Raw genomic sequence first — 25,268 nt, forward strand, 5'->3', positions numbered from 1 at the left:
TCCATTGCTTCATGTGCACAGAATGAACAAAATCTATCCACAATTCACTTTAATCATATATATTAAGCTTGTAGGCAGATAATTTATTCACTGTTCCTTCACTTAAAATACACAATTATACTTTACATTGCATAGAGAAAAGAGGTGAACCAGAAGCTGAGTAATTAGATCACTGTGCCTGGAGTGAGGTTGTCATTGACCTGTCTTGATCTGACTTTAAACTTCTTAGTGTATTATCTTTTTCCACCAAGAATCACTCTGTTGCCTCCTCCTCCTATCTTCTAATTACATCTATCTCAAGATCGGAGAGTACCCAATACACTTGCTGCTTGAGACCACTTGTATCTAATTAAACTGATTTGCCCCTGTTTGTCAGATAAGTTACTGTGGAGGCATTTTAGGTATTGTGTCCAGCTAATAAAATAATCTATTGAGCTGGGTTTGCTTCTGAAACAACACACTTTAAGTAGAGGCAGTTTAGGTTGATTGATATTAAGACAGAGACCTAATTCTCTTCTCACACTGCTATAAATTGGGAGCAGCGCCACTGAAGTCTGTGGAGTTATGCTGGCATAAAACTGGTGTAAGTAAAAGGAGACCCAGGCCTACAGAGCACAATCAGAAAAAAAGACAGGAGCAATTACATAGTGTGCTTTCTGCTTTAAAAAAAAATTCCCCTGCAGAGTAATCTAATTTAGAGTCTGATATATAAACGACTAGACTTGGTGTTGAATTCGTACTTTGAGAAACTGATTGTTTTTTAGTCTTAAATTAAATTCCAATAATTTTCTCCATTAGAAATTTAGTGTCAGATGCAGGAAGCACACTTTTAAAACAAATTATTTATTTCTTTGTTTTCTACTTGCTAAGAAAATCCAGGAAGTAGACAAACTAGACGCGGGTAGTCTTAGTATATTAAATTTAATTATAGGTTACACAGAATAGGATTTAAAATCAGCAGTTTACTACAATAATTTTAACCTGCAATATGTGCAAATAGTTTAGAAAATGGATTGTCATATTCTCTGACACAGCAATTTTCTTGAGTTACACTTATTGTATTATGCGAATGTGTGTATTAATTATCCTATCTGTAGTTTAGCCAGGTTTCCAAAATAGATTAAAGGTTTGTCAAGAAGTTCTGTCTCTTGTATTTCTTAGGTGCTTATCACCTTATTTAAATTTAGTGAAATTAAACAACTAAATGGAAAATAACATTGGTTGTGAACAGCAGCACTGGTAGCTGTTCCAGATATCTGCTGTTTATAGATGTTATGTCTGTATCCCATAAGTTCGTAAGCTCTCCTTATTTACTGCAAAACCGCAAGGAGCATAGATTTGCAAGTAGCTAGTCGGACTACTGAAAATATTTCTCACCAGCTTGGTAAATCTCTTTCAGTTCAAACATCCCTGGTCATCTTTCCTACTTGAAAACAGCATTTTTACATTCTGCATTTAAAAACCTGTATTTAGTCATACACTAAAAGAGGTCTCTGGGCTTTTACTTAATATGTGTCATTGAACAGAAATGTTGCAAATGTCAAAGGATATGATGAACAAAACAGTCTTAGCAGAATTTTAAATTTTTCTCCAGCCATTTTTATGAAAGCAAAAAAATGTCTTTTAGTTTCTTCTTGAATATACAGACTGGCCCAAACAGACATTCTCTTTATCAATCTTATAATTACAAAAACTGTACATTACAAACAGTATAGAAACAGACTGAAAAGAATGTGCCACACATCATGGCTAATTATATGCGGTTTAAATTTACAGATATAAAAGAAAGTACAGGCTACTCCCTTATAGTGCACAGTTATTGTGTTGATACAGTATATCACTAGTTAAATTGAAGTGACAGGAGGTCTCTAATCCTGCTCGGCAGAAAGAATAAGAGCAAGGTCTGTTCGGTAAAGCTTTCCTCCATCAGACAAGGCCATGATGTTTTTCTTGTATGTTGCCAGGTTGTTAATGTCTAAGTCCTATTTAAAGAACAGATAATGCTTTATAATCCAGTTTAGTTACCAACTACAGTTGCCAATGGGGAGGGGAGGGGGAAGGAGGAGATCTGTCTGGTGCCTGCCCGCCCAACAGTACCATTTGTTTAAGTGCTTGCATACAATTCACATCCATGCACACTAGATTGTTGATATTAATTGTTTCTGAAGCCAATTTATAACACTGTTGCTCACTTAGTTAAGGAATTACATTATTACTTCTGCCAAGATTTCTAATTGTCCTGCACTTCAGGAATTATGATTTAGCAGCTCTATCGTAATTGGGTGGATTTAAACTCTCCTTAAAATCCCAATTTAAACTAATCATTAAGAAAAGCTCTAGAATTACCTTTTTGTTCTTTTCACACAGATCTTTCAGTAATGCATCTAATTCATTTTCATCTATGTATCCATTGCCATCCTGAAAAATATTAATATCAATGTTTATTTTTGAGCATTTGTTTTTCATTTTGGCTACTGTAGCATTACACCTAATCTATTTTTCCCTAATTCAGAAAATTTAAGTGATATCAACGAGTATTCAATCCGTGCATAAAAGGCGAGTTTTATAATATTTTTCAGATCACTTACTTGATCATACAGCTTAAAAGCTTTATTGAACTCTTTCCCACACATTTTGACACTCTAAAAATCAAAAAGAAAGCCAAGAGTTAGAAGAATAATATATAGTGTTACATGTTCAAACTTCAAAATGTAAAGCTACATACCTTAAATTGAAGAAGAAAGTTTTCCTGCACTGGTAGTAAACTTTGGAGATAAAAATGAGAGTTCAAACAATTATTTTTTTTCCATAATGGCAACTGACATGCAATACTTAGATGATATAGGTATAAAAACATACCTGGCCATTTCAGTAAGTTCCAGCTTTCCATCATTGTTTGAATCAAACATCTTCAGCTGAAATAAATGTCGATATTTATTATTAAAGTATTGATCAGCACAGCAAAGAAATAAAGTATTTCTTTGGGAAATCTAAAAGCAATGGGAAGGTACTAATTAAATATAATATAGGAACCTAATTCAATAAACTCACATTTGCTGTATGGTACATTTACCATAAGCAAGTTTACAAATTATTGAAAATATAAATTCATAACTAGTTATTCTACTATAAAATCCTGGTAAGGAACTGTTTGCTCAACTCTGATAGTTGTGTTGAAATGTTCACTAAATCCAGCTCCATTCACAGTGAACTTCCCAAATCAGAGATGTGCATGGAAGCGCATTTACATCTTGCAAAAACTGAGCAAGGTCCACTTAAGTATTTTTAAATCATGACAGGTCACTCAGGTTATAATTGTCACTCCCACAAGATGCAACACCCATTGTCCAGAGCCAAAGGGCTTTAAGGAAAGGGTTTCTAACCTTTCTATCTTTGAAAACATCAAATAAAAGAAATTGCTTCCACTTCAGTTCCTACAACCAAATACCTCACTTGGTCAATATAAAGGAGGGACACAAACAGCTGCACCAGTAGCAATATGCATAGTTATCTAATCTCTATGCCTAATGACCAGTATTCACAGTAATCACTACAGCTGAATTCAACTGTGGTTCCATTTTGTACTGCTGAATTCTGATTGTTTTATGTGTGGACTATAGTGTCAAAATATTTTAAAGACCCACAAAGGCTCTTGTTTGTAACTCAACTGATTTGAATAGGGATATTCCAGATTTCATAGAATCATAGAATATCAGGGTTGGAAGGGACCTCAGGAGGTCATCTAGTCCAACCCCCTGCTCAAAGCAGGACCTAATCCCAACTAAATCATCCCAGCCAGGGCTTTGTCAAGCCTGACCTTAAAAGATAATGGCCAAAGGCTCTGCAATCACATCCGCCAACTCCTTTAGCACCCTCGGATGCAGTGCATCCAGCCCCATGGACTTGTGCTCGTCCAGTTTTTCTAAATAGTCCTGAACCACTTCTTTCTCCACAGAGGGCTGGTCACCTTCTCCCCATACTGTGCTGCCCTGTGCAGCAGTCTGGGAGCTGACTTTGTTCGTGAGTTATCTAATCTCTATGCCTAATTTATACCTGTATCACTGAGGTCAGAATTTGGCCACTCACAAATGGCACATAAGCTATAGTCATGGTATCCAACATCCTCTACTGAACCTGTTTAAACATTATTTTAACCTCAGATCAAGATTCAGTGCCATATGGTTGTTGTCTATTGAATAAAGAGACCAAAAAGTACAGCTTTTTTTTTTTTTTTTTTTTTAAAGCTACTGAATAGTATATTTGGTCTTGAGTCATGATTTAATACATAGTGTACATAAATCTGCATATAAAAGGGAAAATAATTCAGTTTAAAATCTAATAAAGTATAGTAGCTAAAATTAAATCTTAAAACGTAGGTTGGGGTGTTCACTTCAATTCCATCTAGATGTGCTATCTTCATGTAAAAGACAACATTTATAATCCTTATTCAATTGGTTGCCAAGTCTACACATACACACACACACACACACACGTATGTAAATGAGATCAGAATCTGCCTCATGCCATGCACTTCAAGAAAATTTTGAGCTTGTAATTTTATTACAAGTGAATTAAGTAGCTAATAAATATAATCTTACTTATAGAATGAAAACAGTACTGACTTAATGTCTCATGCTTAGCTTATTCCCAGCTTTAAACCCCTATAAACACTTAAGTATTAATAACAAAAGGTCTCCACTATTGACATGTAGTTAATTTTATATAAGAACTATATTTAAGTAACTTCCATCAAATTGAGTTTTCATGTAATAGAAATATATATGTTAATGTGATTTTACAAAATATTATATACTATTTTAAACTATTTTCCAGGATCCTGTTGTGTATTAGAAATTGGTTTCCTGCCTAAAACGTAATATTTAATGTATCATAGATACAGTGAAAAGTCAGCAAATTGCATTGCCTCTAATCTCTTAAGAGACATGGCTAACTTGAAATTAAGACCTTTTAAAATTTAGTTAGCAGGACTTTGAGATATTAGACTGCCTGTGACTTCCTCTCCCAGTCACTGTACAATTTTATGTTCCTATTTTCAAATGTTATCTCCCTCTTGCTGTGTGAAAGTTTGAGAAAAAGCATCAGGGGAAACTTACTGTACAAAGAGTTGTTGGGGGTGTAGCTGAAAACAAAGGGTTTCTCCCTTCTCTCCCCCACCCCTTTACTTTCAGTTACAGTAAGTTTAGCTGTACAGTGGTTGGGGGCAGAATCACACACCTGTATCAATTTGTTTGTACCCCTTTAAATACAAAATTCATGCTGCAGGAAAAAGCAAAGTTTTTCCTAATAAAACAAATTAGTGATACAGAGATAGTATAGAGAAATGAGTGTTTCTGCAGGCATACATTCCAGTGTGACCACCTGGCGCCTTCTAACCCTCCCTAGCCTTCATAGGAACTTCTTCCCAGTGTACCTTTAAGGGGAAGGGGGCTTTAAACTTGGCAGAGGCAAGCAGTTACAGCCCTAATGTGGCTATTTTATGTCTGGTTGTTAGATGCCTCTCCCTTTTTCTAACTGGTAAGTGTCCTTAACTCCTGTTATGTTTTCTGTTTGTTAGTTTTTCCCTTTTAATTTTTGAGGAGATGGCATATCATCACATTTATCACTTAGTTATAGTGTTAATTCTTTATAACTGTTTCAACTTGCTGAGGTCCAAATGTAGGGCACATCTGGGCTAAAGAGTCATAAAAATTGCAGTGCATGAAGGTTAAGGATGTGAGATTTATTTCTCCAGTGTGTAACACTTTCTGCAACTAATCGGTCATGAGATTTCTAGACATAGCTTATCATAAGAAAACTGAATCACTAGATATTTGTCTTAATTAACTTCTCTCATAGTTGGGGTCAGTTTGAGGCATTTCAGCCTGAAATGTTAAACCCCTAAAATATTTTAGGGTGAAACCAAGTTGCTGGCAAAGCAAAAGCAAAATATCACGACTTTGGCCATTCTTAAAAACAGGGAATTTTCTTCTTCTCTTTCTCTGGAACACACAAATCTCACTGACAGTTACATGGAGGCCACTAGAGAGTCCTGTGTTCAGGAGTTATAGAGGAGGGCGAGTCTGGTTATGTTTAAGGATAGGCCTGGCTAGGATTGAAGCAGAGCTTGTTCTATCCCACCTGCCTATGAGGCTTGCCCTGCTATTAGGTTCCCCTTCTCACACTAGCGTAGGGCACAAGGAAGGCAGTAAAAAGTGTAGAACTGGCAAAAAACAAACAAACAAAAAAAAACCCACACCCCAAATTCATTTAGCATTCTGTACTTGAAGACTAGCAGGTATGTTCCTTGCCCATTCATAGAAAAGGAGGATTGAGGCATATTTTGGTATCTACTGGAAGAGTGGTCACAAATGTAGGGTAAGATTCCTTTAGTAGCTGTGAGGAAAGGGAAAGAAGAGGAACAGAGGGAGGCATAGCAGGGGGAAGAATATATTCTGCTTCCATTCCCTACCTGAGAAGTTTAAGAACAGGCATATGTGTCCTTAGGGTTCTAAAGGTCAAAGAAGTATGGTAAATGGTTACCAGAGATTCTGGGCCCTTCCTCTGAGAGGATGGATTAAACCCCACTGCTACTTGTGTGCACTACTATTCCATCAGTGATATGCAAGGGACACTTAGAGAAAAGTAATAAATATATGCCAAACAAATGTGCCTGCATCATAGACCCTATAGATCATTTTAGATAATCATCAGGTTCTATGCCATGGAATTAAAAACAAAGATCACTCTAGTATTTTTAAGTATTTAATGAACACATACCATAATTTATATTTTGGGCAATCTTACTCAGCTTTTCTTTCCTTGTGCCCTACGCTAAATCATGCAGTAACTTAAAGCTGAGGTGTAGAGCCTTTCATCCAGAACTATCCCATTGCCCTTGGCCTTTGCAGATTACACAAAGAATTGCTTCATTCATCACCAAGATGCAGCCAAATCTAGGCTGAAATGTAGCACCTGTTTAATAATGCAAGCAATACAGCACAACAGTGCAGGACAAGAAATGAAGTAAACTAAAAAGGAATGGGTAGGTAGACTATAATTAGTTAAATTGGAATTTGGCTCAGGCACAGGTTAATCTGCTTATTCTTATGACAAGTGCAGTTGGATCTTTAATAACAAGTGTTCAGAGCTTCAGTTTTTAATCTTACCTGAAAGGAAAGAACCTTTGGTGGCAAAGTGCTTAGTACATGCTGTGGTGTTGGTTTGTCAACAACACTTAAAGTTCCTTGAAGATTTCCTGTACTTATATTAGGCCCAACATGGCTTAATTTACAGATCACAGCCAAAGGTGACATAGCTACCGAATTACCTGATATGCCTCCTTGGCTTGGACTATGATCTCTAAGGTGTGATGTCTTATTTTGCACAATAGGGATCCAAACTGATTCTCATTCAAGTCAATGGGAGCCTTTAAATGAGAAGTTAGTGGCCATAGATGTGCACAATACTGTGCTTTTATGGATGAAATGTCTGAATAATCTTACCATTATTTCGGTGTATTCTGTTAGCTTGGAATCATCAATCTGCTTATTTGCTTTCTGTAGTAAATCTTTCAAAAAACTCTGTGAAAGTAAAGTAAGCACAGGTGAATATTTGCTCCAAAGCCAAAATGATTACAGAATAGTTACTTTCATTATTGTACTCTAATTTCAGTCTAGAGGCAGTCTGGGAAATTCTAGTTTTACATATTTACTACTGAAATGTAAAATAGGTATGAAAATAAGTAGTAATTTCCATGTTAAGTATATCTGACAACAAAAATTCTTTTAACCAGACCAAGTATACTGCATCATCTTATTTTTAAAAAGATTCCCACAGAGCTTTGTGCATAATATGCCTTTTGTTGTACTATACAGAAGTCTGGAAAAGTAGTTTGGCATCCAGCTATACTGTGTACTAATTAATTTTAACAGTAAACTACATTAATTAACCTTGAGACCCATAGGAAAACTTGGATTCCTAGTCACTGCTTGAAATATAGGAATAGTTTTACAGAAAAGATTAATGATTAATCCAGTCTACTTTCCTGCCTACAGCAGTAACCTGATGCTTCAGGTGAAGGTGAAACCTTCTTGCTCCTTCACACACACATACTGCAAATGCACTTTGCCCATTTTGCTAGTTTGAGAGGAACTGGCAAGGTTTCTTCCTGACCTTCAACAGCAGCTTCTTTTACTCTAAAGAATGAAGTTTTGTTTTCCCCCCTGATTAGTTTGAACAACTGTCCTAGATAAGTGACATTAAAAAAAGTCTTAATTTATTAAGCAAGGCGTCTGCAAGTCTTGAGAACTGTGCATACCTGGCAATTTTCAGTGAAGAACACACGAAGCTGGTTTAACCTCTTTATCTCATGTTTTGGAGTGCCATTGCTTTTTTTCCACAGTTTGGACCACATTTTAAGATAGGATTTTCCTCATGAGCCATCTCCCCTCCCAGTCATGTATGCATAATGCCCCTGAACTTGAAATACAAGTATGAGAGCTATTGGGTCCTACTGTCACTACCATACTATATATTTTCTCATCAGGTCTCTCTGTACCTGTGCTATATATTAAAACTATCGCAGAAATGTTGTGAACAGATTTCATGTAAACATTTTAGATCATATGTGCTTTAAAATTTAGATCATATGTGCTTCATGTGGGGAGTAAAACCAGTTACAGCAAATGCATAATAATATTTTCATACTTGCCAAGAGAAGTATTTTATTGATCACTACCTTAAAAAAAAAAAACAAGCTATAGTATATAGTTCTGAAAGGATGAAAATGATGCAGATTTTCTGATGCAGATGAGATTTGCTCAGCACAGCAGAGATGGGGAGCCATTTAAGATTTTCTGGTTGTTCATTAGCCCAGCCTTTAGTGGCTGGTCTAAACTATACTCTCTGGAAACAGTCCCTTGAGGACTGTCCAACAACCAGGGATTGCTAGATACAATGTGCACCAGTTGTGCCTCTTTCCTGATCTCATCTCCCTTTTGACACTCCTGTATGTGGGAGCGTAGGTGGGAGGGGGTAGCCCCTTGTATACCAGGGTCATAGGAGCTGACTATGCCAACTGACATCTCTTCTGTGAGGTGGGAATCCTCAGCAGAGGAGATACAGACATTCTTCAGCTCTTTTGCACTACCAGAGCAGCTCAAAGAGGATGGAGAAAAAAAGACAATTTGGCTACATGGATTTATGAGGTGAGTTTTGCTTTTATAAAGCTTTACTAAGGATTTCAGACAATTTGACTTTTGAATGCTTTGGTTAATGTATGTGCAGTTCTTGTCTAGAATTCTGCATATGGACAAGACAATTGGTCTCAACCAGTGTGTACACAGGGCCAGGTCCTCAGCTGAGGTCCTGTGGAGCTATGAAAGTTTGCACCAACTGAGGATCTGCACCAGAGCATTACTTGAAGTGGAATTCTACATAGAAAAATGGTTATGTACAAATGACACTTTCCCACTTGGACTTGCTCCCCATGTATATTCAGAGTCAAACAATATCTGCTAGCTTTAGTGACAAGAATAAGTATGGGCTGCTTTTTACTACTGTTAACTGCAGAGCCGACACAGCTAATAGAACAAATTGGATGCTGTTGTTGCTTGTGCATCAAATGTGCTAAGATCTCATCAGTCATACCTATGCAAACAGAGCACAGGCAATGGGATTGCAGTGTGTTGCACAGGAGTTAGTATGGCAACAACAGTGTTGCACAGGTACACTGAAGGCTTAAATTGGACCACAGAATGTTTAGTAATGGTAGTGATGCAGCTGGGAGAAAGAACCCACTTTCTCTCTCAGTCCTAGCTAAGTTTGTAGGGCGGTTAGTTTAAAAACATCTTTTTACTTCTAAACTGAGCACTTGTTATTTGGCAATCACTGGGGGACAAACATGGATTTGCACTCAGTGCCATTTTTAGAGTCATTTATCAGAATAGAAATTACACTTCAATTTGTCTGTAATAGAAACATCAGTTTCTATCACTTGCCAGTTGTGTTTTACATTTCAACAGCCATATATATCAGTACTATCGGTACTATCGTGTAATACACACACATCTGTATAATCATTGTGAAATAATCATCAATTTACCTTAAGTTCTTCAGTCTCAATGTAGCCACTATGGTCAGTGTCATATTTTCGCCAGGTCTGCAATTAGTAATTGAAAGAGGTTTATTTATGTATCTATTTATTTGAAATCTAGACCTGGATGACTTTACAAAAGGAAAAATGGGATACAGTACCTGCATGAAATCTTCACTTGACTTTAGCTGCTGACACCTAAAGAACAATAGGAAGTTCTCTTCTGTTGGTAATATCTGAGCAAGCTGTAACAGATTTGAAGCAAGTTTAAAGTTTGTTTTAAAACTGCAACGGTTTCTTTGAGAACAGATAACTTCCTTAGTCGGGCTCTAGTGACAAGTTAAAAATTGTTTTCAATTCCCGTTATTTGGCTGTTTAGTTGTATTATAATGTGTCTTGCAGCACACACCAAGAACCTCAGTTGGGTATTGGGGAGCTTTACAAATACAGTCATTACATTGTCTTACTCTCCAGGTAAGATTTAAATTGTGTGCTCTTACTCCCAACTGTCGAACAGGTTGTTACATTTAATTTGGAGCCTGCTCTAATGCCATTGAAGCCATTAGGAAACTCTTACTGACTTCAGTTGTCTTTGGATCAGGTTCTCAGGCCCCAATTTTTCATCTGCTCATTGTGCAGATTCCCACAGAATCAGGTCCTTAAAGGTTGTTCCATATTGTTCCAACATGTCGAGTGATGTTGCTTTCTCAGTGGCTCTCTAACCGATCACAAACAGGCCCACCTGTCCTCTTCATTAATAGAAATCAGAGATGCCTTCCCTATCTTACTCTTGATGTGAGCGCTGTACAACCCTGATCAGCTCTCCTTTCTTCTCTTGGTAATCAGTACTCTCCATGATGACCCAAGGAGCCACGTGCCATTTGCTGGAGTATCTCCTGTACATTAGAACGGGGAGCATGCCTCTCAGTGGCCTTTGGCTCCCTGCTTTTGATACGTTCCTCAAGAGCAGACACAAATGAAGATCAGAGGGAAAGGAGTGAACCAGCAGGCCTAGAGAAAGGGTGAGAGAGGCGCCTCATATTCACAAATGCAGAGTTATGAAAAGTGTGGTAAAAGCTTAAGTGTGTAGGAGTGAATAGGTGAGCAAAGGGGGGAGAATGCAAAGAACCATGGCAGATACAGAGAGCAAGGGTGAAGGATAATTGTATGGAAATGTGGGTACTGAGTAAAAGAAAAGGCTGAAAAGGATAGTGAAAGGGAGAAGGCAAAGGTGCAGTAAGGCAAGCAGAGAAACCAATGAGGGAAGGAGGAGAGAAGAGAGAACAAGGAAAGAAAATATGGAAGATAGATGGAAATCCATCCTGGAACCACAGCCATTTGTCAGCCCCAAGCATGAGACCTTGCTGAGGAAAAGCCAATTCAAGAACCAGAACTGCAAGGTGAGGGGGACTCAGCCCTTCAACCCATCCCATTGACTTCAAGGAATATGCCCTGAAAACTCAAAACCTGATGAAAATCTGTTTTCACAAATAATAGTGACGTGGTTTTCATTCTGAAGTAGTTGAAAAGGACCATTTTCATTTTTCAAAATTTTTTAGCTTTATTAAAATAATTATTGAAAAATTTCATTTACTGGAAACCCAGATTTTGGAAAATGAAAACTTGATGATGGTTTGGATAATGTTTTCTATCATTTAAAACATAAAAATGACTTTTTTCCAAAGGAAAAGAATTGTTAATTAAATATATATTATAAAAAAAATCCATTTTTGAACAAACAACCTTTTTGTTTGAAAAAAATGTTGATCAGCTCTAATTAAAATAGGAAAACCGGGGAGAAGAAATGGAAAAGAGAAGAAATTTGAAAACATAGGTACAGAGAAGGGGAAGGCAGACACCTTCCTTTTGGTGTTAAAATTCTTCTTAAATGCATCCATTTGTAAAAACAGCAGTAACAGGTGCCACCTCCTTGTAGCCTTGTCAAGACTGGATTCAAAATTCTGTTCTTTTCTGTGCATTTCAGATCTTATCTCCACCCCTATTTCAATCCCAATTCACTGCAATTGAATTGGGATTGCAAAACTGGGGCTTAGTTGCTGAATTCCAATGGGACCATAGCTGCCTGCAACTCCTGTCCCTCACTCCATAGGTGTCTTTTAACATGTTTCAAGGAGATGGAAATAGAGCATCTGTATTTCAAAAATTACCACTGCAAAAAATCACTTTAAATTGTATCAACATTTAACAAATATAACGGCACATCACTCATTTGACTTGCAAGAATAGAGCAATTGGTATAGACTATCAAGTATAGCAAAGTGCATCCTGAGAGATTTTGCTAAATTACTGAATACTAAATCTAATCAATGTAAAATGAGGTTTCTGACTCAAATGTTCAAAATTCCATTCCTTGATAGGTAGAAACCGAGTGTGCATACATGTGTGTGTGTAATAGATATGGGTGTATGATCTGTTTCTTTAGTATTAGCACATGGGAAAAGTTCAGAGACGTGGAATTTACTTCCCTTCCCCAAAGGTCTCCTCCTTTACCTCTCCCAGTGGAGGAATTGTGAGATCAGAAGTAAAACACCACTTCCATTCACTTGGCTGATATCAATGGGCTATGGGATTATTGCACTTGGACAACGGGAAGTGGTGCACATTGATACGGACATGTGGTTATTATATAGGTATTTGTAAGAGGTTAACAGGCATAGTAATTTCAGATCTTTAGGTATAAGACCATAAAATATTCAGCCTCTACAAGGACTTCCAGTTACTGTCAAGAAAAGTTAGTTTAGCACAGCACAGCCCTTGCAGTACTACTGAATGTTAAGTCATTGTCTAATTGTAAAGTTGGGAGTTATAGAAATAGTGGCCTAAAGTTAGGCTCCTAAATCCACAATCAGGCATTCAAATAAATGGCCTCAGAAGCACTGCACACCCAGCAGCTCTCATTGAAATATTGCATTTTGCATATGTCAATGGAAGTTGGTGGGTGGTTGGCAATTCTGAAAAATCAGGCCACCTATGTGCCTAAATTAGGCTCCTATGTGTATTTAGACATTAGTTTTTACAAATCTTCATGAGTATGTAAAAAATTCCAGATTTTCAATATTGCTATTTATACTCAGTATAGGTAAACCTATCAGCTATCTGAAGTTACCACATTTGTTAGTGATAAAGTCATCCTTATTTATTCAGCAGCTATGGTACAGATGTGTGTGTATGTTTGAGAGTGTGTAGGTACTTTGTCATGAATTAGAGATTTTTCACATACTGTAGGTTATGACTGGTGGAACAAAATACCAGTTAGGTTGTGTACACATGTCCCTACCAAGTGATGAGTGCTACCCTGTTCACTGTCAGATGTATTATTTATATCCTAGTGGATGAATTTGGTTGGTGGCTAGCTGTAGTGCAGCTAACCTCTCCTAATATTCCTTGTTTTGTTTCTCTCACCAACTGTAGCATTTTTAAAATACATTTTCCTTTGTTAGTTTGTCTGTTCAGGCCAATTTGCCCCCAATGTATATTTAAGGCTGTAGCTATTTTAGGGCCAGATCACGACAGGCCAAGCATTGTTGATGAGAGAGCACAAGGAGCCCAAAAGGATAGTGTAGCCTGTTCCCCGGCTTGTTCAGAGTGGGATTTGGGCTTCCCTAAGGCACATCTCCCAGGCTCCCCTTGGGGTGATCAGTTTCCACACCACACCTTACTTGACCCGGTAGCTAATTGCTACAAGTTGTCCCTTAGTGTCGGGACTTAACTGGCATAACCAATATTCATTTCCATAAGGAAGAATGTCCTCCATTAGTGTAGTTATGGTAAAAAGTGAGTATGTAAATGGGGCACAGGGCTGGTCCCTTTTGTAACGTTCAGTGACTAACATTACTTGTTTCATTCTGCAGAACAGGAAGGTGTCCATGGACCAGTTTGAGAACTTATTTCTAGGTTTAGATCTTAAGCTCATCGAGAGCAAAAGGAATTCCTTCCACTCATTTCAGTGGGACTGGGATCTAACCCTTCGATCATATAGACAAGTTCCCAGTTTCACAATCAGAAGATATTTAATGTGTACAGTTTAAAGGAGAAACGTGCTGCCACTGCAACATTCCCATTGTGACTTACTGGTAGCTACAGTTAACTGATAGTGAATTCTGAAAGGATTAGTCTAACTTTCCAAAGAACAACCAACTACCAGTACTGTATTTAAGGTACAAAATATTTTACCACTGCCAATAAAAATATTACTTTAAGTTTTACTGTCCTTTATGTAGGTGTGTAACTTCCACATAGGCCTGAGAGAAACATATATGGTACCACTTTCTCTGCATTAGTGTTTTATAGATAAGTGAACTGTCTCATTTGATAACTCAGTATTAAATCATATTTGCCTAGATTTTTGACAAAGTAAATTTTCCCTATTTTATTTATTTTGCTCCTGTTAGCATTGTAGGACCAATACGGCAGGAGAAAGGGAGCTAGATTCTTTTGATTCTTGCATCAATAGCATTAATAAAGTTTCAGCTGCGGAATTTTTATTACTAATTGAGTTGGCAGGGTTAGTACTGTAGTTAGGCATACCATCTTTTTACTTGTAAATGGAGCAGATTTGACTAAGTCATTAAGAGAGTAAACATGGAAGCCTGGTGTCAATTTTTAGAATATAAAAGTAGCAGTAGCTCATGAGGATGTTTAAATAGGAGTATGAAATTTCACAAGCACTTACAACGGCAGACTCAAAGGACTCAAAAACAGTTTGTGAATGTAGTGTGAGCTCCTGTTATTTTTATGGTGAATATGGCAGCTGTCTCTGTTTTATGAGTAATAGAGCATGGTTGGAAAGATGCTTCTGCTGAGACTAGCTTGACCCCTCTACCTCTCATTATGAGCTTGTTAAACAAAGAAGGGGATTGTTACCTAATTGGAAAAGGAGCTACAATATTTAAAACAGACCAACATGAACAGTTTTCTAGAAATCATTCTCTGAATGGATCTCATTTGCTGATATTAACCCTTTCCTTAAAATACCTGATTTACATGCTTCAATATATTTCTCTTAAAATTCTAATCTGGAAGGGGGAGAAAACCATTTTCAGTATGGTAAGTAGTTACTTTGCCTCACAGGAATAAGCGTTTAAATCATGTGGATACGGAATAACTGCAGTCCTGAGATATAAAAAGCTTGGACTTTAAGATCTACATGTCAGTGAAAGCTCTGACCAGACCAAATATTGGGGTGGGTAGTGGGACGGAGTATCTTATGAAGGAGAGTAAGAGATATGTCAGATTCTATATTTAGGCGGGGGAAATTAGTTAAAAGCCGGAGAACTCACTGCAGCAATGTTCTGCAAAAGACAGTATCTGCACTTTAAGGCTTCACTTAAACTAGTCAGCAGAGCTGAAAATGCATTACTGTAGGCCATTCAGGACTCCTCTTTAATAGATCTTCCCTGAGGAATAATTATTAATCAGGATATTTTTAAAAATCTTCAGGTGCCATGTGTTATGGTGATTGAATGACTGAGTGCTGCATTTATTTATACTAAAAAAAAAGCATGGTTCATGGACTCTGCATGAACTTTGGAGTGGGGAGACTTCATAATACAGCATATAAATGAGCTGAATTAATTTTGGAAACATTGGGCATTTTAAATTAGAAAATGTAAAGGGTCAGGAAAACAAAGTCTAACTGATCATCTGTAAGATTATTATAACACTTTGCACATACAGCACCTTTCATCTGAGATCTCACAGCACTTTATAAACAATTCAGCTTCACACTGATTCAATGATGTATGTTAAGTAGTATTAAAGTTACTTATAACCTTCCAGGGTGCTGAGGCCCTCCAGTTAATTGCTAAATGCACTCAGCACCCATTGACATTAGTCAGTGTTGTAGGTGCTCAGCACCTTACAAGATCAGGCCCTATGGAACTTGGCCAATGGCATATAATGAGTCCGTCAAAAATAGAACTCAGGAGATGCAACCTCCAGTTGCCTTGTCTAACCAGTAGACCACTTCAGGAAGTGCCTGTACGCACTTCATGTGAGGCTGTCATGTGTACTCTGAATAAAAAAGGCATGCTTCTATTAAAAAAAAAGTATTTAAACTGTCCAGTTTAATTTCATACACTATTAATCTATTTATCTGGGGAAAAAAAAAAAAAAGAGATGCCTGCACTAACTTTTCCTACTTGCAGAATTTTCAATCTGATTATTAATCAAAAGTTTGGTCAAAATTTAATCAGTTTAATCTTAAATATATTAAGAAATTAACAAATTGAGTCACAATTCACTTATCCATGTACATTTAGACTAAGTGACATGAATATTTTAGCAGTATGTGGAAGTTACATATGGGAATTACACCTAAAGAAGAGAATATACTCCAAGATAATAATTTATATATATACTGGTAATAGGATATTTTATATTGTAAATCTCATTGGTTGTTATATATTCTATTCAGTATATCAATTCTAAATAGCTGTAGCTAAGTCAGTCACAATACAAATGTTGCAGTAATAGCATGTTTCCAAGGAGCTCTTTATAAATTGTTCAGATATATTTTTCTGATAGTCAAACTGGGAACATGATTGTATTTTCTAAGGGTTAAATCCTGATCTCTTTGAATTCAAAGGCAAAACTCCCACTGACTTCAATGAGTCATGAATCTGGTCCTAAAACAGTGGTTCATAAACTGTACACCAGCCCATGGATACCTTCCTGTTGATCTGTAGAATTAAACATTGAGAACCAAGTAGTGTGGATTGGGAAGGGAAATGGTTCCATGAGTGTCCATCTTTCTTAGAAAGTTGTCTACACAATGGAAAAGCATGAGTACCATATAACCCAGGGCAGTGCAGGTGGCAGGGGCTTCTAACTTTTGCAAACAAAAGTTTTCTGCTTACAGTTTCTCTGTCTGTGTTCAATAAAGGAATTCATAAGTAAACAAAATCTCTCACTAACTGGATTGTCAAAACATTGCTGAAAATGTCAACAAGATTTTAGCCTTCCCCTCTGTCCTTACCATATGCATTAATTAGAAATAATAACCATTATGTACAATGATTACAAAGGAGGAGAAGGAGGGAAATCAGATTCTTAGCCAATTTACATTGAATTGTACTTCACACCCACTACAGGAGTTGTGGGAAGGAGGGCCAGTTCAAAATCAAATTCCAGAATAACTCAGGATAAAAAATGTTCACAATATTCCAGCACATCAGTGTTTTTAATAACTTGAATTTCCTGAAAAGATGCATTACAGGAAAACTATAATAATGGTCTCCTTTATTTCTATTGACTCAAGCCTGTAATGTTCAATGGAGTCTAATGAAGTGTCTGAGAAGGAGAAAGAAATATTTTGTTTTCCACTAATGCCTCAGTGGAAAAAAAAATACTAAAGAACCTGAGATGGGGAAAGAAATCTCTGTTACAGCAAATACAAGACAATGCATATATTTATAGATTATGTTCAAGTTATCTTTGTATTACTATACTAAGAGCATTCTGTGCACATAAACATGACTGAGCCTGAAATAAAGAAACTAGCTTACCTCTACTATTCCTATTTTTCCATCAGTACTTTTCCCGTACTGGTCCACAAAAGCTTTCATTTCAGGTGTTAATTCCTATAAATTCACAATAATGGAATTATTATTTGTAAAATATGTAGAAATATGTGCTAAGTATTTCAACACCAATGAGTAATTACCAGATAATATATAAAAATCTAGTTAGAGCCTAGATTCTGACAGTCTTATGCTAAGTAGTGCTTTACTTTGAATTATCCTGTTGCAATGACAGGGACTACTTGAGCAATACGATATTACTTGATAGGAATGAGTGGCAGAATCTGACCTTTAGATATTCAGATCTTCTATTTTACCTTTCAAAATGAGAATATTCACATGTAAAGACAAATCTGTTGGAAGGTGGTTCTTTCTGTTCCTTTGTTTAATCAAATGGCAATGAAATTTCATAGTTGAATACTATTCAGTTTTTCCAGTTTTCATTTTTAAATGAACAAAGCTTAAGTCTTTCACAGTAGGGGAAATTTTTATAGAACACATTGGGACACCAAAATATTTACCTTTCACATTTTTCTATGTTACTTTCATTTGAATTGGATTTTATCCTCTTTTGACCAGTCTCCAAACAGATCTCACAATGAAGTCATATAAGTGGAATTCATACATCAGCCATTTGTATTGTTCACTGTTTATGATGTCATAAAAGCAGGACTGTAACTTCATTGCCAGAACAAATGTAAGGAGAGGCTAGGTTGTGAGAGAGTAATCCCTTATTGAAACATATAAAGCAATCCTGAATAACAAGGTAAATCCACAAAGCCAATGTCAAAATGCTTTTGGTATAAATGTTTGCTCCCATGACACACTTGTCTCAAAATGACAGCTTCTCTTTAAGATATGGCAGTGGAGTCGCACCAAGGATCAGTCTGACTCAGATCCACTAGTATAGACTCCTTCACCTTTGAGGAGCCCATTTTATTTCTTTTGGGCTCTTCCTGAGTCCAAGGATCTATGTTAATGGATCCTTCGTGCAGGATCAGGGCTTAGAACTGTAGTATAAATAATATCTCAGTTATCAAAATAAAAGAGACTATAATGTTATGAAGAGTCTAGTTTTGCAGTCCTTTCTTAGGTGAAACTTCCACTGGAATTGTTGGGAATTTTGCCTGAGTCAAATCCACTAGATAGTGCCCAAAATTTGTATTACTAGAAATTGCTAAATGCATTACATGTAAGTGTTTATGACAAAGCAAATCACAGCCCAATGTTCTCTTTGTTTCAAAGTCATCTGTTGTGGTTAATACTTTTCAATTGTTGTAATTAAGACATGATTATTAATACTTTGCCCTTCAATGTCACCTTTCACACAAGGATCTCAAAGTGAAGAAGTATTTGCTTAGTGATTGAGGTCCAGGCCTGAAAGTCTAGATATCTGCATTCTAATTAGCCCTGATTAAATATTTTGATATTATTTTTTGTTTCCAATAGTACCCACAATATGTAAGGTACTGTACAATCATACAAAGAGGCATGGTCACCACTTACAATATAAAAAATAGAATGTCAGTCATCTAAAAAATATTCACTTAATACATTTTTTAATTTTATCAGTTCTATAACTGATTGAATAATATCCTTTGAATAACTTATTTGTTGGATATATTATGTGGCAAATAATTGTATCCAGTACTCAACCAGTTCTAATCTTGATTCCACCACAGACTTGCTGCTCTGTTACCATAGACAAGTAACTTGACCTCTCAGTACCTCATTTTCCCCTTTTTAAAATGGAGATATTTACCTGACTAAGAGGTGTTATGTACACATTAGTTTTTGTAAACTGATTTGAAATCATAGGATGAATGGTGCAATAGTAACACCAGTACCGTTGCACCTATGAACTTCAAGTCAAACTATCTCTATTAAGTAGGTAAATATTGTTCTCATTTTACATATGGATAAATCAAGGAAAAGATGTTGAAAAACTTCCCCAAGGTCGCCCAGTGAGACAGTAGGAGAGCTGGGAACCCCGTTGGTAACCACTTCCCCACACATTTTCTCTCTTGGCAACTGGCAAAAGTGAAGTAAGAGAGAGAACATACCAAGTATAATGTAGGCCAAAAGAGGTTGAGCATATATTTTTGGGATTAAAAATTGTGATTTTATTTTTTGCAAAAAAATTATTTATTTTAGCATTTGTAAAATATCAGCTTTGTATTTCACATACTGTAATGTGGTAGAGTGGTGTTGGAAAATATGAAATGTCACCAAAAATAGCTCAAACACAAAATTGCAAATGTAACCTCCTTCTGACAGTATTACATGACACAGAAATAACATGCATCAAATTGCATGCTACTGTTCTTTGGAAGTAATAAAAAGCAAAAGGATGGACTTCACAATAGTCATTTGATTAATAAAAAAAAAAATCACATGGTTGTTAGGTAATGAGAAAACAATTAGGACAGTTAAGAAGCTGGGAAGAGCACTGAGAAATGCTAAGCCATCTTGTTCAAAGACTGAAATCAGTGAGATTCTATAAGGCATGTAGCATGACTGATGTATAATCCAGCTATGAAGAATGCATAATTGAATATTCCAAAAATACAGAGCAAGAGAAACTATCTGAAATGCAGATGCAAATGATGAGAAAAGCTTATGGGGGAGGAGGGAAAGGGACAGCACAGCCACAGAAATCACATATAACATCCATTATCCATTATCTTCTCATTGTGTCCGTTCCGGCAAAGAGCAAAAAATTCAAAGCCACTGAATTAGTTATCCAGTGAGGCAAGATAGGTGAACTAGTGAGATGATTGTTTGGCAAATGACCCTCCAAATCCAAGAATCAGCTTAGATTTGAAACCTCTGATGGCACATATCCATAATCCAAAAAAGACTTCAGTGATCAAGATATCAAGAATCTCTAGATGATCCAATGAGAGTACTGAAGTTCAGTGTTGTTACTGTCGATTGGTCTTTTCAGCAGAATATTCCAGAAATAAGCTTGTACCAGAGTAATGACAAAGGAAAAGTTAATTAAACACCTAAGCACTTTCAAAATATAACCTAGTGTGCAGGCAGAGTCTATTAAAAAGGCATAAATGGTAAAGTGGGTGGGAGACAACAATAATCCTACAAGCATCTTATACATTACTTTGTGAACACTCTAATTTTTTAAGTAGAAGATGACTTATTATGACGCAAATTGCCTCTTGAGAAATGTGAAGATGAGTTTAAAATGACATTTTCCTGTTGTAAAACCTCTGCATCTTTCATCCATTGAGCATTACATTAGGACTATTTTTAAAATTACAATTCATAATAATAAATATGTTCGAAATACAGTCTTGAACATCATCTTTTAATTGGGTTTACTTATGGTTACTGCCATCTCAATATGTTAAAAATATTTAATTCTAATGAAAGAATTGAAATAGGCTTTTCTCCTCCCCCTCCCCTTTTAAATGTAATTTACTTGCCTCGCTCTCCTTGTGGAAAGAAACTAAGATTATACATATCCTTTTCCTCTAGAAGCTGCAATCTCACATAATTTTCAGTACTCTGAGTATCCTTTTAAATCAAATTTACCTATGCTTTTGGATATTAGTTCTACAGTAACAGCTATAAAAAGATTAGGAATCTAGAGTGTGCATGTAATTTTATATGTAATATTATAGATGACAGATTTCCAGCTGCGTATTAACTCATGAAGCTAGTAGGAAGATGTTACTTTCCACAAAACAAATAAAAATACTGGTACACATTTGTTCTCCAGCCTTTAACAGAAAGACCCAAACAAAGACAATAATTCATTATCCAAAAGCTAACATTTATTTCTTAATTTTGATGTAGCCCTATATGAATTTATAACCCTTTCCCTCCCATACACACACAGATCAGCTAGTTAGTGCGCTTTTATCTTATATGCTTTTAGAAGTATCTTTTAGAGTGGATTTAAGTAGGCTTCATTATACCGTGCTGTATATTTTAGTGTGATGCTAAGTGGTCTATTTTATTTTCCGATTTTTTTTAGGAGTTATTTATTCAGTAAGGAAGTGTCACTATGTATTTAAACTAATATCTTTATCTAGAGGCATTTGGTTTTATTTTTTCAGAATGTTAAAAAAATAATAGTATCATCTTACTTTAAAACTTTTTTCTCTTGCTTAAGAAAGTGCTGAATTTATAATTGTTACAAATTAAACTCCAATATGCATCTCTATTTGTCCACATTTTAATAGTCTCCAGGTAATTTCTCTGCTCTCTTGTCCAATTTTGATTATCAAGGTTTAGTATTGATTTTCCTCTTTCATAAAACCAATGAAGTGCAAATAAATAGTTAAGAATGATCTGCAGATCTGTTTATTGACCACCAAGGGGCAGAAATGCAGATAAGCCTACACACTTCCCATGAAAGAAGGAGTTAAAAATGAGTCCAGCTCATGAAAAATGAGTTATTTAAAAATATTGGTAGATAATTGAGTGAGGCAAAGAGAGAAGTCTTGCTTTAAATCTATATTAGATAATAATGCCAGTTCTATATTTTTCTGGACTCTTACTTTTTAACATTGCCAGAAAAATCATTTGCATTAGTATCAAGGTGGAATCTAAATATTAACTTGTATCTTGTCAGGTACCCCTTGTCCCCACATTTCCCAAAGTGACTGAGCATCCTGCTTGATTTGTGTCAATTTCTAAACATTGCCTTTGCCTGACCAGCTAAGTGATTGAACATTTGAAATTCTTCATTAAGATGAAATAAAGCAGGAAGAAACATTAACCTACCAATCCTGCCTTCTTTCGTGCTTGCTGAAGCTCCTGGATGAAGTTCAGCAGCTCTTTCCCATCTAGGTACCCATTGCCTACAACAAAAGAGTTATGGTTAGCATCCTAGAACCCTTTGATTTGCTTCCTTCCAGCTGCTGGAAATGACATTTACAAACCTTGTGTTAAAAAATCGGTGGCTTTTTGGTTGTTTAATCTGCTAAATTAGGCTCAGTCTCCTGCCACCCCTCGCCCTTCCAAAGGCATCTACATGCAAAGTTACTGAAGAGAAAACAGCGGCATCCTAGCTGCGGCTGGAGGCATTGAAATTTGAATCCACTTACGGGGAACCTGAAAGTTGCCCTGCTAAAGGCGCACAAGCCCTAGGCTAAGAAGGTTGGGCGCTAGTGCATAGCCCCAGCTCCACCCCGGCCGCCTGCTTCGCAAGGGGCTCGAGCTCCGGGCTCTCTGGGAAAAGTTATGACTTGTCCTGGGGGAAAGTTTGCAGCGGAGCCTGCCGGGGTGTGTGGGAGGGGGGAGCCCGAGCCCCCCCGGCTCGGGGTTTGCGGGGGACGGGGGGTGCAATGAAATATAGTCACCATCAGAGTCGTAGTGATTCCAGATCTCGAAAAACTGCGCGGCTGAGATCTCGACTCCCTGCAGGTGAGTCTCCGCGGCCATGGCGCGTGTGGCTGAGGGCGAGCGGGCTGGAGAGCGAAGCTGGGGCTGGGGCAGGGCGCTGCTGTCCGCGGTGCTGACCCTCCTGCCGGCACCGCGCTCCCTATTTATCGCGTCTGGCTCGCCTGGGCCACGCCCCCCGCTGGCCGCCCCCTCCCTCCTTCCCGCCTCCCGCCTCCCCTCTCCCCGCCTCTCTCCTCCTTTCGGGGGGCGAGGCTGCCCCGCCAGGGCTTGCTCGCTGCCAGGTGGGCGGGTGCCCCAGCTGGCTCCCTTCTCCCTGCCTCACCCGGCGTCTGGGGCCAACGTCGGCTAAAAGCCACTCGGGCCGGCTGGAAAGCTGCAGCTCCTCTAGCAGAGGGAGCCCCTGGGGCCCTGAGACAGCCCTGGTCTCTCCTCACACACCCACCTCTGCCTCTCTGATGGTCCCTGTCGACCAGAGCTATGTCAGCAGCAGAGAGTTGAAGCTACCACACACATATGGCTGGGGAGGGGTTGCTGGTGATAGTTTTGCCAATGAGGTTCATTAAATGTGTGCTGCTGCTGGAGCTGGGGCAGCTGTGGATAATTGCGGGGCCTGTTTATGTATGACCATGCTCCCTCTACACATCTTGAGGTGTAGTGTACATGTGAATGAATGTCTCTGTAAAGACAAACAGTCAATAATGCCCTTGGGAAAGTTTCAAGGGAGGTAACACAGGTAGAGAGCTACAAATCAGGGCTTGTCTTTACATTCAGACAAAACTCTTTGAAACCACGGATGTGCTCAGATGCCCTGGTGTGCGCTTGGGATAGGCACAATATGAAAATGCTCCACCTAAGCTGGTGCTACTATTCCATCAGGCTTGGAGGAGATCTCCCAGCTGAGCCCCTTCCCACTTAAGATCCAGACACCAATGAGGGAAAGGACTCCCGTAGCTATTATAAGCTGCGGAGCAAGAATTTCTCCTAGAATTGCTGCATCAGCAGGTTGGCAGGCAGGGAGTAGAGCAGCCCAACTGAGGTCCTCTCTTTCCCTCACCTGGGAACGTGGTACTGTAACCATAGTGTGGTTCTGTCCCCATTAAGACAATTTATTTCACTCTGTGGTCCTGCGCACCTGGGATGCCCACTGCAAGCAGCACCAGGCCCCAGCACCCCTCTTCCATCACCCCTAACCTCAGGTGAGGCAGGATCCTCCTGACTATCTCCTGGAGCTGACTCTGCCATAGATACATTGCCAACTGTCTGATCAGCAGACAGGATATTACTAACTCTCTGGTCAGCAGGCAGCTTGATGCGGGTGGGGATCCAAACTGCCTGCAGACCTGGGAGCCTCAGATATCAGGAGTAATGTATTAGTGTGGGTGATGCTTTCAGGATTACATATTTGGGGCTGTCATGTGGTGTGAGGACGAAGGTGGTTGGTTGGTGGAGAATAAGAGCAGGGGTGATGGTCAAGGGACCTGGATAGTCTTAGAGGTTGAGAGTTAAAGGGGCAATTTTCCTTGGGCAGGATTTTAATGGATTGGGTAGCTGGGATTTTGTACGTATTATGAAACAAGATGAGTGCATAACACATAAATTATCATGTGTCCATCTATATGTGCCCCATATGTTTCCATTCTCCTCTTTCCCCACTTACTGTGAGCTGTTTTCTCTTGTTCGGTCTCTCTTGTTAGAATATAAGCCCTTCAGAGCAGGGAACATGTCTGTATTCTTTAAAGTGCCCAGCATGTTGTGGGCAGTGTACATTAAATAATACTTATCGTTAAGGTGAAGGATCTGGGAATATGGTAATTAATTTCTTTAGTTCAGCATCTTTTTGTTATAAGTACAAAATGTCTGAAATACATTTAAAATCATAGTGATCATTATAGATTTGCAATATATTAATCAAACAAAATCACTGACAATATTTCATTGCAGTTGTGCTCTGATATTTTGACACATGAAAAAAATCATGGTTATATCAAGCTCCCACCAATGAAAATTTTTAGCTGTGGATGGCTCAGATTAATCGAGAAATGACCTGTGCTGTGCCATCATCCTGAACCTTTTGTAGTCTGCTCTTTTCTTGTCTTCAAATACAGATCTAAACTTACTAGGGTTTCCACAGAGAAACAGTGACAGCAAGAGAATGTAAAATTGATGAGTGTGTCAGTATCAGGACCAAGCACACTGAGCAGTAATGGTAGTGCCAGGGATAAGAGCAGTGGGTCAGGTTTGTTTGTCAGAGTTCCTGTGACCAA

At 37.9% G+C, this 25,268-nt stretch overlaps 1 protein-coding gene across 1 annotated transcript; it reads right to left on the minus strand.

The window, feature by feature from the left end:
* On the minus strand, window positions 1-23,131 carry CALB1 (calbindin 1). The gene is made up of 11 exons (XM_034763241.1): window positions 22,962-23,131; window positions 22,384-22,460; window positions 17,620-17,694; window positions 10,255-10,338; window positions 10,103-10,159; window positions 7,503-7,580; window positions 2,860-2,915; window positions 2,726-2,765; window positions 2,589-2,642; window positions 2,347-2,418; window positions 1-1,982 (listed from the first exon to the last, which is right to left on the minus strand). The coding sequence occupies exons 1-11, from the start codon at window positions 23,041-23,043 to the stop codon at window positions 1,869-1,871; spliced, it is 789 nt and encodes a 262-aa protein (XP_034619132.1). The 5' UTR covers window positions 23,044-23,131; the 3' UTR covers window positions 1-1,868.
* Between the last annotated feature and the right edge of the window lie 2,137 nt (window positions 23,132-25,268).

This window comes from Trachemys scripta, chromosome 2, assembly GCF_013100865.1.
Source record: "Trachemys scripta elegans isolate TJP31775 chromosome 2, CAS_Tse_1.0, whole genome shotgun sequence".
NCBI lineage: Eukaryota > Metazoa > Chordata > Testudines > Emydidae > Trachemys > Trachemys scripta.